Genomic DNA, 13188 nt, shown 5'->3' with positions numbered 1-13188 from the left:
TGCATACAACACATCTTTTTTAATGCAAATGTCTTTGGTAGTGGCACCAAGTCAACAAAAAGAGACAACTAAAATACATATGCACTGGTCAATCAGTCAACAAACAAAAAAATGATGAAACAAATTGCAAGTTTTCAGACTTCAGAGAGCAAGCAAGAAGCAGCAGCTCCTGTACACAATTTTTCAACCTATTTTTCAACCTATTATACCATGACATGTGTGTGTATATATAATTTATTTATTTATTATTAATAAAACGGTTCGGTTCGGCCGGTTCTTGGTCATTCGAAATCGGAACCGGAACCGGTTTGAATGGTTCGGTTCGGTTTTTCACTCAAAGTTGACTTTTCCGGTCAACACGGCTTTTTTCGGTTTTTTTTCTTACGGTTCGATGCGGTTTTGCGGTTTGGCGGTTTTTATGCCCACCCCTACTAATAACACTGTTAAACTTTCTAAAATCTTAATTATTTAGAGTAATTTAATATTGCAGTCTATTGTCATTCTTGTCCACTTGTAAGTAAAATGTTTTAAGTTCGTTTTCCAAATACGAATTTAAATTAAATTTATTATAACTAACTCAGTGCGAGATTTACTTTACTCTTCTACATTTGTAGACTGTATTATCGTTTGTTCAAAAATAATAATAATAATAATAATTACTTTAGAAAACAAAAACCCTTGTCCGTTTCTTTTCCTCTGCCGCGTTGCCAACTCGAAGAGGCGAAAGAGTGCGACGAAAACTAGAAAGAGCTCCGACTGAGTCCAAAAACTCTCTCCACCCTCTCAACATCTGGCATCATTCTTCACAAGTAAAGAATAAATAGTCACCGTGTTCAACCCGATACCATTGTCCTTTTATAAAGAGATCATTTTCCTCTCTCCTTCTTTTCTGTGTTGGGATAGTCAACATGCAAGTACATCACCAACTGTAATGAACTCCATATATTCCGCATTCTTTTTTGGTAAAAATCCACCTTTTTTCTGCCCAATTTCTCCTTGATTTTGAAATTTCTGAGCTCTTTCTTGGGTGCCCAATATCCAGTACACCCACTTGGGTCGGTGAGAAAACGATTCAAATCGATGAAGAACGATGAGCGAGCTCGGTTCCTTTTTGGGATTTCGCTCTCTGACAGACCCAAATGGCAACAATTCCTCCTTTGCTCTTCTGGGTTCTTCTTTGGCTACCTTGTTAATGGTGTCTGCGAGGTATTTTCTTTCACTCTGTTTTATATGTTATTATTGTAAGGGAAAAATTCGGCGCCTGTTTGGTTGCCGAGAAACTGAGCCTGGAAATAAAGGAAAATCTCGTGGTCTAAAGCCATTTTTTCTGTTTGGTTAGTGGGAAAGTTTTTTTGGGTGACAACTTTTTTAGTCTTTGGGTATCCCCCTTTTCTGTTTGGTGTCTTAGCAACCAAGCAACGGATTAAGCTTCTCTTCTGTGCAAGGAATTGTTTCGTTCATAGCAGACCTGCGATTTTTATTTAATAATATTCTACTGCTTTTGTATTTGTTTGGTTGCTGAGAAAGTTGAGCAAACAATTATCAAATAAAAACTTTAATCCTCCGTTTGGTTTTGGGACCATTGGGTCTGATTATTCTATTAGTTTACATTTTTAGGAAATCAAAAGATCAACTTGATATAATTTTGGTCCGCGTTTTTTAATTAATGTATCCAGTTCATTGCACGTTCAGGAATGAATTAAAATTTTGAAGCCTTGTATCCCCAAAGCAATCGATTTTTTTCTTATACAAACTTTTACTTGTTTGAATTGCTAATTAAATCATATTTTTTGGCTCATTTTCAGGAATATGTGTATAACAGGCTACAATTCAGGTAAGCGAATCGAATGGATATTTATTTATTTATTTATTTATTTTTAAATTTTGGAAGTGTTTTTGTTTGCCAAATAGTTTTGAAAGTGCTTGATTTCGGGCTTTACGATTAGGACCTGTTTATGTTTATTTTGAATTTCTTGTTGCAGCTATGGTTGGTACTTCACATTTGTCCAAGGATTTGTGTATCTATTTCTGATATACCTGCAAGGCTTCACCACCAAGCAAATGGTGAATCCATGGAAGACTTATGTGAAGCTTTCTGCTGTGCTTATGGGGTCCCATGGACTTACCAAAGGCTCTTTGGCTTTTCTCAACTATCCGGCACAGCTCATGTTCAAATCGACAAAGGTAAAGACATGAAAATTTATATGGTAATTTGGTTTTTCAGTTCCAGCAACTAATTTTAGCTGGATAACCATTCAATGCGGATAAAATTGAGGGTAAAAAATAGGGGTAAAAAAATTACTTGCTTGTTAAGAGGGGCAGATTTGAGATGATTCTTCTTCTTTTTGGGGGAGTGGGGCGTTGCAGAGTTAGAGCGTTTGATTTAAGTTCTTACCCAAGTAACTAAGTAAAAAGATGTCATTTTTTTAAGCTAGTTTGTACTTTGAGTAATGCAATTGTGGAATTTCCCTGTACTTGATTGCTATCAACTGGAATTGGAAGTGCCGTCTACTGTTGCTCTCGGTTTTCTGATTTTAGGTTCATGATTTTGGTATTTCAGGTTCTGCCTGTGATGGTAATGGGAGCCTTCATACCAGGTTTGAGACGAAAATACCCACCTCACGAATACGTTTCTGCACTTCTTTTGGTGGTGGGTTTGATCCTATTCACCCTAGCAGATGCACAAACATCTCCCAACTTCAGCGTGATTGGTGTTCTGATGGTATCGGGTGCTTTAATCATGGATTCCTTTTTGGGTAACTTGCAAGAAGCTATCTTTACCATGAATCCCGAAACCACACAGGTGACGTTATGCTATTAGATTCTCTTTGCATTAAACGTGAACTCGAAACTTGTTCATGAAAAATATGTGACTTTTCATATAATTTTGTGCTTTCCTTTATCCTAATCCACAGATGGAGATGCTGTTTTGCTCTACAGTGGTTGGCCTACCTTTCTTGATTCCACCAATGCTTTTGACAGGGGAATTATTCAAAGCATGGAACTCATGTTGGCAGGTAACTTGCAATCCAAAAATCCTAAGATTCCACCATGTTACATGCATCACACAAGCCTCACAATGTCTAACAAATCTTTTTGGTATTATGCAGCATCCATACGTGTATGGCGTGTTAGTCTTCGAAGCCATGGCCACATTTGTCGGCCAAGTGTCCGTCCTTTCCCTCATTGCACTTTTCGGAGCCGCCACCACAGCCATGGTACATTCTTGTCACAAGTCTATTTCTGCCTAGACATCTCAATGTGGTACCATACCTTGTTATAAATATCTTGAAATCACATTTATTTTCAAGTGGCATTTTCAAAGCAAGAGTTGTTTCTTAGGCAACATTAAATATCATATGCACGAATACGAACAAGCATATAGTACAATGTGAACCATATAAATTCCTTTGAAATATGCTGATTGAATCCCTTGTTTTTATCGCAGATCACAACGGCCAGAAAGGCCGTCACATTACTGCTGTCATACATGATATTCACAAAGCCATTAACTGAAGAGCACGGGACCGGACTTCTGCTCATAGGTATGGGGATCACACTGAAACTCCTGCCGGAAAATAACCCACACCAGAGAGTTTCAACCCCGTCTTCCAAGACCAACACTTCAAAACCTGCTCCGATTGAAAACGATAGAATCCGACTAGAAAACGCCGGAGAAAATGAAGAAAAGAGTCAATTGGTCTGAAACACCAACCTGCTTAATTGGTTCCTCATTTCTCAGCAGCTATTTAGCAAATTTTAAGGGAAGTGTTATTGGTACTCCAAAAATCTCATTCTACACTCCTCACAACTGTATTTTTCTTTCCTAATATAGAAAGTTTGGAGTGTATAATGACATTTTTGGAGTGCTAATAACAATTCTCAATTTTAATTATGCCAAATAAGAACATTAGGGATTTTTATGTTTTATTTATTTTTTTTCTGTTTTTTTTAACCTCCAGTTTAATTCTTTGTATTGTGTCCTTTGTTTTTTAATTCTTTATATTTGTTGTCAAAGTGTTAGAAACCCCCACAGTCACCAGCTTTTCTTTTTGTGAATGTTTTGGAATATAAAGCTGAATTTCAGAGCTCGGATAAGTTACTGTTGTTTAGATTATGGCCTTTCAGATTTAGTACATTTGATGAATTTTCATATCGTTAAAACTTAAAGTTTTCAAGTCTTTTCATTTGTTTTTCTTTAGAAAAATAGACGTTTGGCCAAGAAACTTAATACAAGGATATATTTACACTTAAGAGTTAGGTTGTTATCGAATTGGCTATTAACAATATTTAGGGTTAGGTTGTTATCGAATTGGTTATTAACATTAGGTTGTTTCGGATTGGCTATTAATGATATTCAAACATACGACATGTAAAGATTAATAAGAATGTTAGATATTTTTTAAGAAATTGTTATTGACATTCCGAAAATCTCATTTTATACTTCAAACTTTTTATAATTAGAAGAAAAAAAATACACTTGTGAGGAGTTTAGAATAATATTTCTGCAGTGCTAATAGCAGTTCCTATTTTTTATTTTTTAATAAAAAAAGGGACCAACTGGTGTTTTTACCACGATGATCCACTCTTCTGAGAGCTGAAAAGACTTACAGAACGCAAGAAGTGTTGTGCAAAATTCGAATCTAGAATTTATCTTTAACGAACCACCTAGGGTAGTCAATTTAGATATTTTATCTAGTGAAAGAAAACTGGTTTTAGAGAAGTCCAATTCTGGTTTAATGGGTTGAACCTTTGCCTCTCATGGCTATAATAATTTATTTGTACTTTCCGGTAGGCAAGGTAATGCATGAGCTCATAACTTTAAAATATAGATTAGAGTATTAAACCTCTATTGTTATATGAGAACTTTAACGAAAAATTTCCGGTACTATTTACTTTAACGAAAAATCATATTTTTACATTAAAAGGTCAATCCTAGTACTATTCACTTTACCTTTTATTTTATCGTTATCGCTAAAATTCAAAATTGTTAAACCCTTTTCATTAATTTTCCTTCGTTATAATGGTTTGACCAGAGAATATAATTACCACTTAACTAACTTAACTAACTGCCTACGTAGATTGAACACATTTTGGGGCATTTCCATTTCCCAATAGATTAGGATAATCCCGTTTGCTTTGGATTGCTAAACATAATTAAGTAGGAAAATTGACAAATTAGCTAGCTGTTAGTGCTGATCACCATGTGATAACTAAACCGACAACGAAGGAAATACATAAAATAAAAATAAATAAATATTTTAATCTTGGAGTTGCGTGGGGAAGACTTTTAAAACGAATGAGAATCCTCTTTCTGAATTTCTTAAACCACTTTCCATTCAATAAATCATGTATTTTAATACATATTTATTTTGGTCTATTCTTTCACGTTTCCAAAGTTTTCTTTTTCATTTCTTTGTTTCTTAAAATATTCAGGTGATGTAATTTTTGAGGCAGACCAAGGCAGGCTCGATCGCCACTCATTTATACTTGCAACCAAGTGAGAGACGTGGCAAGTTGGCAACGGGTTGAACCACTTGCATGCATGCAGAGTGGCAACTCACACCCCCTCTCTTTTTTTAACTCCCCTTATCTTTGTTTACCCTTGATTGAGGTATTTAACGTCCCAGCTGAGCTGATGTATGAAAAACACTTGAATTTATAGACAGTAAAACGGTAGAAAATTATGGATGCAAATTTTTGCCTTCTTAATCTTGGACAAAATTGTACCTACAAAACAATTAACACCTTAGGTTAAGACCAAGAACCTCACGTCTCCACGATGAATGGGGGGGGCTTTGGCTGAAGAACCTCCGATGCCAAAGTTAGAATTTAGAGAGAAAAAGTGTATGGACAGTTTTTGGAGTTTTACAAGAGTGTGGACTTAGCTTTTTAGAGAAAATAGGGTCATATATATAGGGAATGGAGGTGGCCGGCCCTTAGAGGTTTTTTGTGTGAAAATGGGTGATTTAATTGGTGATTAATGGATTAATTAGGAATTAATCCATTAATTAGCCAATTAATCTCCATTTATATGGAATAATTTGTAGGTTATGAAGTAATTACCTAAGATGAGGATGGATGAGATAATTTGAAATTTGTTACCTATTTTGGACACTCTTGGCTAGATTAAAGAATGATTGTCCACTGCTCGTGCGTAGGACAACTAGTGTGTCTCAAGGGTAACTTTGCCCTTTTTACCAAATATCCACGTGTCGCCTTATGATTATTTTTGGCTCCACAAATGCCCCCACACCTGCTGGGCTGCTCGTAGGAAAGGGCAACAAGTGTAGAGATCTTATTGCTCTAGGAAACTTAGGATCGCTTCCTGTTTTGATGTATATTCCCTCTTTAATATGAAATTAGATCCTTGTAGGAAAGGGAAATAAATTTCTCTCAAAGCCTATTTAAGTCCACCTTAAGTGGGTTATTAAATCAAATTTGGAGAGTGATTTATTCTACCCTACAAGAGAGAGAGAGCTTAGAGGATATTTGTTCCCCCTCTTCTAGCAATCTTCTACATCTTGCCCGTGCAAATGACCGTCTTTCTTTGCTTTCTTCGTCTTCTCCGTCCCTCACCAATGTAATAAAAACTTAATTTCTTCATGTCTTCTTCTTGGGTGGTGCTGCCACGGGGCAGTCGTCAGGGTGGTGAGGCATGTCGGCTAGCAGGGGCCAGAAGTTGGTTTGGCATGGGCCAATGAGATGATGTGGCAGGGGCCATTGCTTGAGCAGCTCAGCTTGATTGAAGCCAAGGATTGGTTCGGCATGGGCCGAGGAAGTGGCATGGAATAGGCAATTGTTTGGGCTGCCACGTCTGGGCTGCCTGCTGAAAATGAGGAAACCGCTTGAGTTTGATTTTTCAACATTTGTTGCTTAGTTGTTCTTCAAGCATTCGATTTTTTAAGCTATGTGGCCTTCTCGCACTGGAGAGCTTACCCAAATGGGTGTCGAGGATTTAGTTTACCCTCTCGCATTGGAGAGCAATTAGTTTACCCTCTTGCACTGGAGAGCAGACCCTTTTGGGGTGTCGGGGAATTGGTTGACCCTCTCGCACTGGAAAGTAATTAGTTTATCCTCTCGCACTGGAGAGCAGACCATTTTCGGTGTCGGAGAATTAGTTTGCCCTCTCGCAGTGAAGAGCAAGTGGTTTATCCTCTCGCATTGGAGAACAGACCCATATGGGTGTCAGGGAATTGGTTTACCCTATCGTACTAGAGAACAATTAGTTTACCCTCTCGCACTGGAGAGCATGGAAATCATTGTTGTGAGTGCACCTGAGGAAACATGGACTGCTGGGACAAACGAAATAATCCTTAGCCTACCCCCGGTTCTTGGTAATTGGGCTGGTGTGTCCTTTTGGTACTCGTCTGCCCTCGGCACGCCATTAGGCTGAGTTGCTGCATTTGTTAGAGCAGAGGTTGTCTTTATATCCGACAATCTATGTGAGGTAATCCCGTGTGCTCGATCTCGTCATTGAAATATGACTCGCTTATGTTGGTCATGTCTCATCGGAGCGCCTTATCAATAGCTTCCTTGCGATGGAAATTGCGCAATTGCTTGGTTATGAGCTTTTCTACTTCTTCCTGAATTTGCCTTTGTTAGGGGTGGCAGAGCTCTCGGCTGGCCCGGTCTTGACCTGCTGGTTTAGGCCGTTCTTCCATGTGCTCGACTCGTCTACGCCGTGGCAGGGTGCATGTGGTCCATTCCTGGCAAACGAGGGAATTCTTCACAGGTTACCGGTTGAACTTGAGCCGGATTGAGTAACTGCTTCTCTCTATCTGTCGCGCTGCCTGCTCCGATGTGATGTGAAGGATACTCCTTACGAGCCTAACCGCGAATAAATGCTTTGCCTGGAAGGCTGCTCATGTTGATTATCGAAGTGTAGCCTCAACCGTGAATGTATACTTGTCCTCGAGCCTAGTCGAGAGTGCACGCTCCTCCGCGCGCTAAGACGAGAGTATATGCTATCTTGGGGCTTAATCGGGAATGTACACTGCCCGAACGCTCGGCTCGTGGTTGCTTGCCGAGATGCTACTGAAAAGGTTCGTCTGTTGTGCAAGGGTACTCGTCAACTCTATGACTTGTCGAGACAAGTGTTGTTCGCCAGTTGGATTAGAAGAGCTTGGAAGGAATGTGCCTCCTTGAGCAGTGGAAGTGTGGTAAGCTCTCGGCGCGAGATTTGAATTGAGAAATGTCAAATCCGTGGAGAAACGTGGTGAAAATGCCCCCAAAATCGATGGTTGGTTCAGATGGTTGAGATAGTCTTGGGCCGATTTGGGCTGCTTAGAATGCCACGGGAGCAGGCTGGGCCACGAGAGTAAGCTTCTCAGTGCGTGATGTACGCGAGTGCGAGGCTTGGGTTCGGCTTGGCAATGCATTGGGCTCGCGTTGGGCTTGGAGTGACATGGCTTGGGTTGTGGTAGTGGTGACATGAACCTCGCCACAAGTGGTGGCCATGGTGGCCACCACGGTGGTTGCCATGGTAGAGCCCTGTAGCGGTGGTGCCGCTCCACCTATGATCACATTTAGCCTCGTGGATCGCAGCAGTCTCATTTCTTGAATATTGGAATTTTCACTTGCGGAATTTTCTAAATTTCTAGCCATTGTATTTCTCTTTTACGTTTTATCAAAAAATCTTTGCAAATAAAAAATTCTAATAATAAGAACGTAGGAAAAATATACAAATGGACAAGAAAAAATAGAGAAAAACCTTTTATGCGAGAGTCTACTACGAGTGTGGGACTCAACTCTCAATGAAATCACCAATTTGTGGATGCAAATTTCCGCCTTCTTGATCTTAGACAAAATTGCACCTACAAAACAAGTAACACCTTAGGTTAACGCCAAGAGCCTCACGCGCCCACGATGAATGGGGGGGCTTTGGCTGAAGAACCTCCGATGCCAAAGTTAGAATTTAGAAAGAAAAAGTGTTTGGAGAGTTTTTGGAGTTTTACAAGAGTGTGGACTTAGCTTTTTAGAGAAAATAGGGTCATATATATAGGGAATGGAGGTAGCCGACCCTTAGAGGTTTTTTGTGCGAAAATGGGTGATTTAATTGGTGATTAATGGATTAATTAGGAATTAATCCATTAATTAGCCAATTAATCTCCATTTATATGGAATAATTTGTAGGTTATGAAGTAATTACCTAAGATGAGGATGGATGAGATAATTTGAAATTTGTTACCTATTTTGGACACCCTTGGCTTGATTATAGAATGATTGTCGACTGCTCGCGCATAGGACAATCGTTGTGTCTCAGGGGTAACTTTGTCCTTTTTACCAAAAATCCACGTCACCTTGTGATTATTTTTGGCTCCACAAAAATGGCCCCCAACAATGGCAGATGCAGATTATAGCAGGCTAATCGGAGCAGACGATAATGTTATCAGTGGAAGTGATGGTGGTAAGAAGAAAAGTGGTAGTACTAGTGAGAGACCAAAAGAGCCATGGAAATGAGAGCAGCTAGTGGCATAGCCATGATTTTTAAATAATGGAGTCATAATATTGACCAAAAAAGCTTGATTCAACCATTTCCTCGAACACCTACCAGGCATCTGTCAATTCTTGCTAACATATGCCAAAAGCTTATACAAACATATGTCGACAACTACTATTATTTGTACAGGCCTGTCGAGGGTGGATACAAGATGTTGTGGAGTCATGTTGAAAACCGTCAAGACTTGTCAACTAAGATATTTCATTGAGCACATGGTGCTGACAATAGAGTCACAAACAAAAAGAGATAAAAGGGAGGCAAATATGATAGAAGAAAATAAAAAAAGTACGAAGAGAAGGTTGTAGTTTAGTTTGTCTTAGTTGTTTATAGGGGTTGTGGATGCAAAGTTCTGCCTTCTCCTTCTTGGCCAAAATTGCACCTACAAAACAAATCACACATTTGGTCAAGGCCAAAAAGCCTCACGTGCCCATGATGATTTGGGGTGGGGGGGGGGGGCGCTTTGGCTGAACAACCTCTGATGCCAAAGTTAGAATTTTGAGGAAAAAATGTTTGGAGAATTTTGTAGAGTCTTTGCAAGAGACTTGGAAGTAGTTTTTTGAGAGAATAGAGAGCTATTTATAGGGATATGGTCGGCCCTATTAGGAGAATAAGGACTGGCCATTTGTTGTATTTTTTGGATGTAATTTGTAGTTAATTAGCCATTAATAGATTAATTAGGTATTAAATCCATTAGTTGACTAATTAACATAATTTAAAAGAAATGTTTTGGGGGTTATGGAATAATTACCTTGTGGAGAATATAGGATGGGGGTGGATTAAATAGTTTTGAATTTGTTAGCTATTTTGGGCACTTTTGACTTCGTTAAGGGATGATAGCCCGATGCTCGCACATAGGAATCCCGATATGCCTCAAGGGTATTTTTGTCCTCTTCTATCCAAAAATCCATGTGTCACCTTGTAATTATTTTTGGCTCCATAAATACCCCCACACCTGTTGGGCTACTCGCAGAAAATGGCAACAAGTGTAGAGATTTTCTTGCTTTAGGAAACTTTGGACTGCTTCATATTTTGATGTAGATTCCTTTTTTAATAGGAAATTAGATCCTTCTAGGAAAGGGAAATAAATTTCTCTCAAAACCTATTTAAGTCCACCTTAAGTGGGTTATTAAATCAACTTTGAAGAGCAATTTATTCTATCCTACAAAAGAGAGAGAGCTTAGAGGATATTTGTTCCCCCTCATCTAGCAATCTTCTACATCTTGCCTGTGCAAAGGACCGTCTTTTGTTGCTTTTTTCGTTTTCTCCGTGCCGCATTGATGTAAGAAAATTTTCATTTTTCTTGTCTTCTTCGTGGATAGTGTTGTCGCGAAGTAGCCGTTAGAGTGGTGTGACACATCAGCTGGCAAGGGCCAGAAGTCGGCTTCGCATGGGCCAAAGAGGTGGTTTAGCAGTGACCATTGCTTGTGCTGCTCAGCTTAATTGAAGCCAAGGATTGGCTCGGCATGGGCCAAGGAAATGGTGTGGCATGGGCAATAGTTTGGGCTGCCACGTCTGGGCTACTTGCCAAAAATGAAGAAACTGCTTGAGTTTGACTTCTCAGCTGCCGTAGATAGATCAATCAAGGATAAAGCTGCCAAGATCGGAGTTGTTGAAGATGAAGTGTCGGATGAGCGAACTGTTTAGTGTCAAAATGGCTGCTGCCTCCTAACCATTTGTTGCCTAGTTGATCTTCAAGCATTCGATCTTTTGAGCTATGTGGCCTTCTCACACTGGAGAGCTTACCCGGATGGGTGTCAGGGATTTAATTTACCCTCTCGCACTGGAAAGTAATTAGTTTACCCCCTCGCACTGGAGAGCAATTAGTTTACCCTCTCGCAGTGGAGAGCAAACCCATATGGGTGTCGAGGAATTGGTTTACCCTATCGCGATAGAGAGCAATTAGTTTATACTCTCGCATTAGAGAGCAGACCCATATGGGTGTCGGGGAATTGGTTTACCCTCTCGCACTAAAGAGCAATTAGTTTATCCTCTTGCGCTAGAGAGCAGACCTTTTTGGGTGTCGGGGAATTGGTTTACCCTCTCGCACTGGAGAGTATAGAAATCATTGTCGTGAGTGCAGCTGAGGAAAGCTAGACTGCTGGGACAACTGAAATAATCCTTAGCATGCCCCCGGTTCTTGGTAGTTGGGCTAGTGTGTCCTTCTAGTACTCGTCTGTCCCGGGCATGCCATTAGGTTGAGCTGCTACATTTGTCGGAACAGAAGTAGTCTTTATATCCAGCAATCTATACGGAGTAGTCTCATCTACTAGATCTTGTCATTGAAAGATGACTCACTTATGTAGGTCATATCTCATCGGAACGCCTTGTCAATAGCTTCGTTGTGTGAGAAATTGCGTAATCGCTCGGTCAGGAGCCTTTTTACTTCTTCCTGAATTTGCCTTTATAAGGTGTAGCAAAGCTCTCGGCTGCCCCCGGTAGTGATTTATTGGTCTAGGTTGCTCTTCCATATGTTTAGATCGTCTATACCGCGACCGCGGTGAGTGTGCTATGTTCCTAGCAGGCGAGCGGGTAACTCGTAGGCTGCTGGTTGAACTTGAACCGGATTAAGTGACTAGTTCTCTCTGTCTTCTATGCTGCTTACTCCGATGTGAGGTGGGAGATGCTCCTTGCGGGCCTTGCCGCGAATGAACACTTAGCATAGAAGGTTACTCATGTTGATTGTTGGAGTGTGGCCCCAACCATGAGTGTATGTTTGTCCGTGGGCCTAACTAAGAGTGCACGCTCCTCCACACACTAAGCTGGGAGTATATGCTATCTTGGGGGTCCAATCGGGAGTGTACTATGTTAAAACGCTCGGTTCGTGACTAGTCAAGTGGCTGCTTGCTGGGAAGCTGGTGGAGAGGTTCATCTGCCCTTGTCATTTTTTGGGACACCTCGTCCGGGGCACGTTGGATCTTGATGCATTGTAAGAGTTAATTCACCAAGGTTGTCTGTTGTGCAAGGGCGCTCGTCACCAAGGTTATCTGTTGTGCAAGGGCGCTCGTCAACTCTATAACTTATTGAGACAAGTGTTGTTCGCCATTTGGATTGGAAGAGCTTGGAAGAAATATGCCTCCTTGAGCAGTGGAAATGTGGTAGGCTCCGAGCACAAGATTTGAATTGGGAAATGTCAAATCCACAGAGAAACGTGGTGAAAATGCCCCCGGCTCAATGGTTAATCTAGATGGTTGAGATAGTCTTAGGCCGATTTGGGCTGCTTAGAATGCCGCAAGAGCAAGTTGGGCCACGAGAATGGGTTGCTCGGCGAAAACAGGCAGGGCCATGGAAGCAGGCTGGGCCACCAGAAGGAACTGCTCGGTGGAAGTAGGCTAGGCCAGGAAAGTGGACTGCTCGGCAGGAGCAGGCTAGGCCACGGGAGTAGGCTGCTCGGCGTATGATGCATGCGGGTACGAAGCTTGGGCTCAGCTTGGCAACGCGTTAGGCATGGAATGACATGGCTTGGGTCGTGGCTTTAGTGCCGTGAGCCACCTTGGATGGCACGGCTCGGGGCCTCAGATCGTGGTGGTGACACTATAGACCTCACCGTGGGTGCCTACCGTGGTAGCAACCATGGTGGTTTCCGTGGTGGAAACTCGTGGTGGTGGAGCCGCTCCACCTATTGTCACATTTAGCCTCGTGGATCGCCGTGGTCTCATCTCTTGAGTGTTGAAATTTTCATTTGTTGA

General features: G+C 40.9%; 1 protein-coding gene across 2 annotated transcripts; it reads left to right on the top strand.

Moving 5' to 3' along the window:
- The first annotated feature begins 439 nt into the window (after positions 1–439).
- Positions 440–4112, top strand: LOC137748364 (UDP-galactose/UDP-glucose transporter 2). 2 transcript variants are annotated; one of them, XM_068488509.2, is made up of 7 exons: positions 440–1206; positions 1806–1834; positions 1983–2184; positions 2561–2803; positions 2916–3017; positions 3111–3218; positions 3449–4112. In XM_068488509.2, exons 1-7 carry the CDS (start codon positions 1081–1083, stop codon positions 3704–3706), a joined length of 1068 nt encoding a protein of 355 aa, XP_068344610.2. In that variant the 5' UTR covers positions 440–1080; the 3' UTR covers positions 3707–4112. The 2 variants fall into 2 exon arrangements, with proteins under 2 accessions (XP_068344610.2, XP_068344609.2); XM_068488508.2 differs by having other exon boundaries at positions 699–1206; positions 2916–3218.
- The last annotated feature ends 9076 nt before the right edge of the window (positions 4113–13188 follow it).

Source organism: Pyrus communis, chromosome 2, assembly GCF_041283825.1.
Source record: "Pyrus communis isolate YQ-2024b chromosome 2, ASM4128382v1, whole genome shotgun sequence".
Taxonomy (NCBI): Eukaryota; Viridiplantae; Streptophyta; class Magnoliopsida; order Rosales; family Rosaceae; genus Pyrus; species Pyrus communis.
Note: the sequence above shows the minus strand (reverse complement) of the source record. Positions and strands in the feature narration are given on the sequence as shown.

Bases quoted from the DNA above. Each gene is read 5' to 3' on its own strand.
- LOC137748364 (XM_068488508.2), top strand. From the start codon at position 1,081: ATGAAGAACGATGAGCGAGCTCGGTTCCTTTTTGGGATTTCGCTCTCT. The intron at 1,835-1,982 runs GTAAGCGAATCG...TTCTTGTTGCAG, and splicing joins TATAACAGGCTACAATTCAG to CTATGGTTGGTACTTCACAT. The intron at 3,219-3,448 runs GTACATTCTTGT...TTTTTATCGCAG, and splicing joins GAGCCGCCACCACAGCCATG to ATCACAACGGCCAGAAAGGC.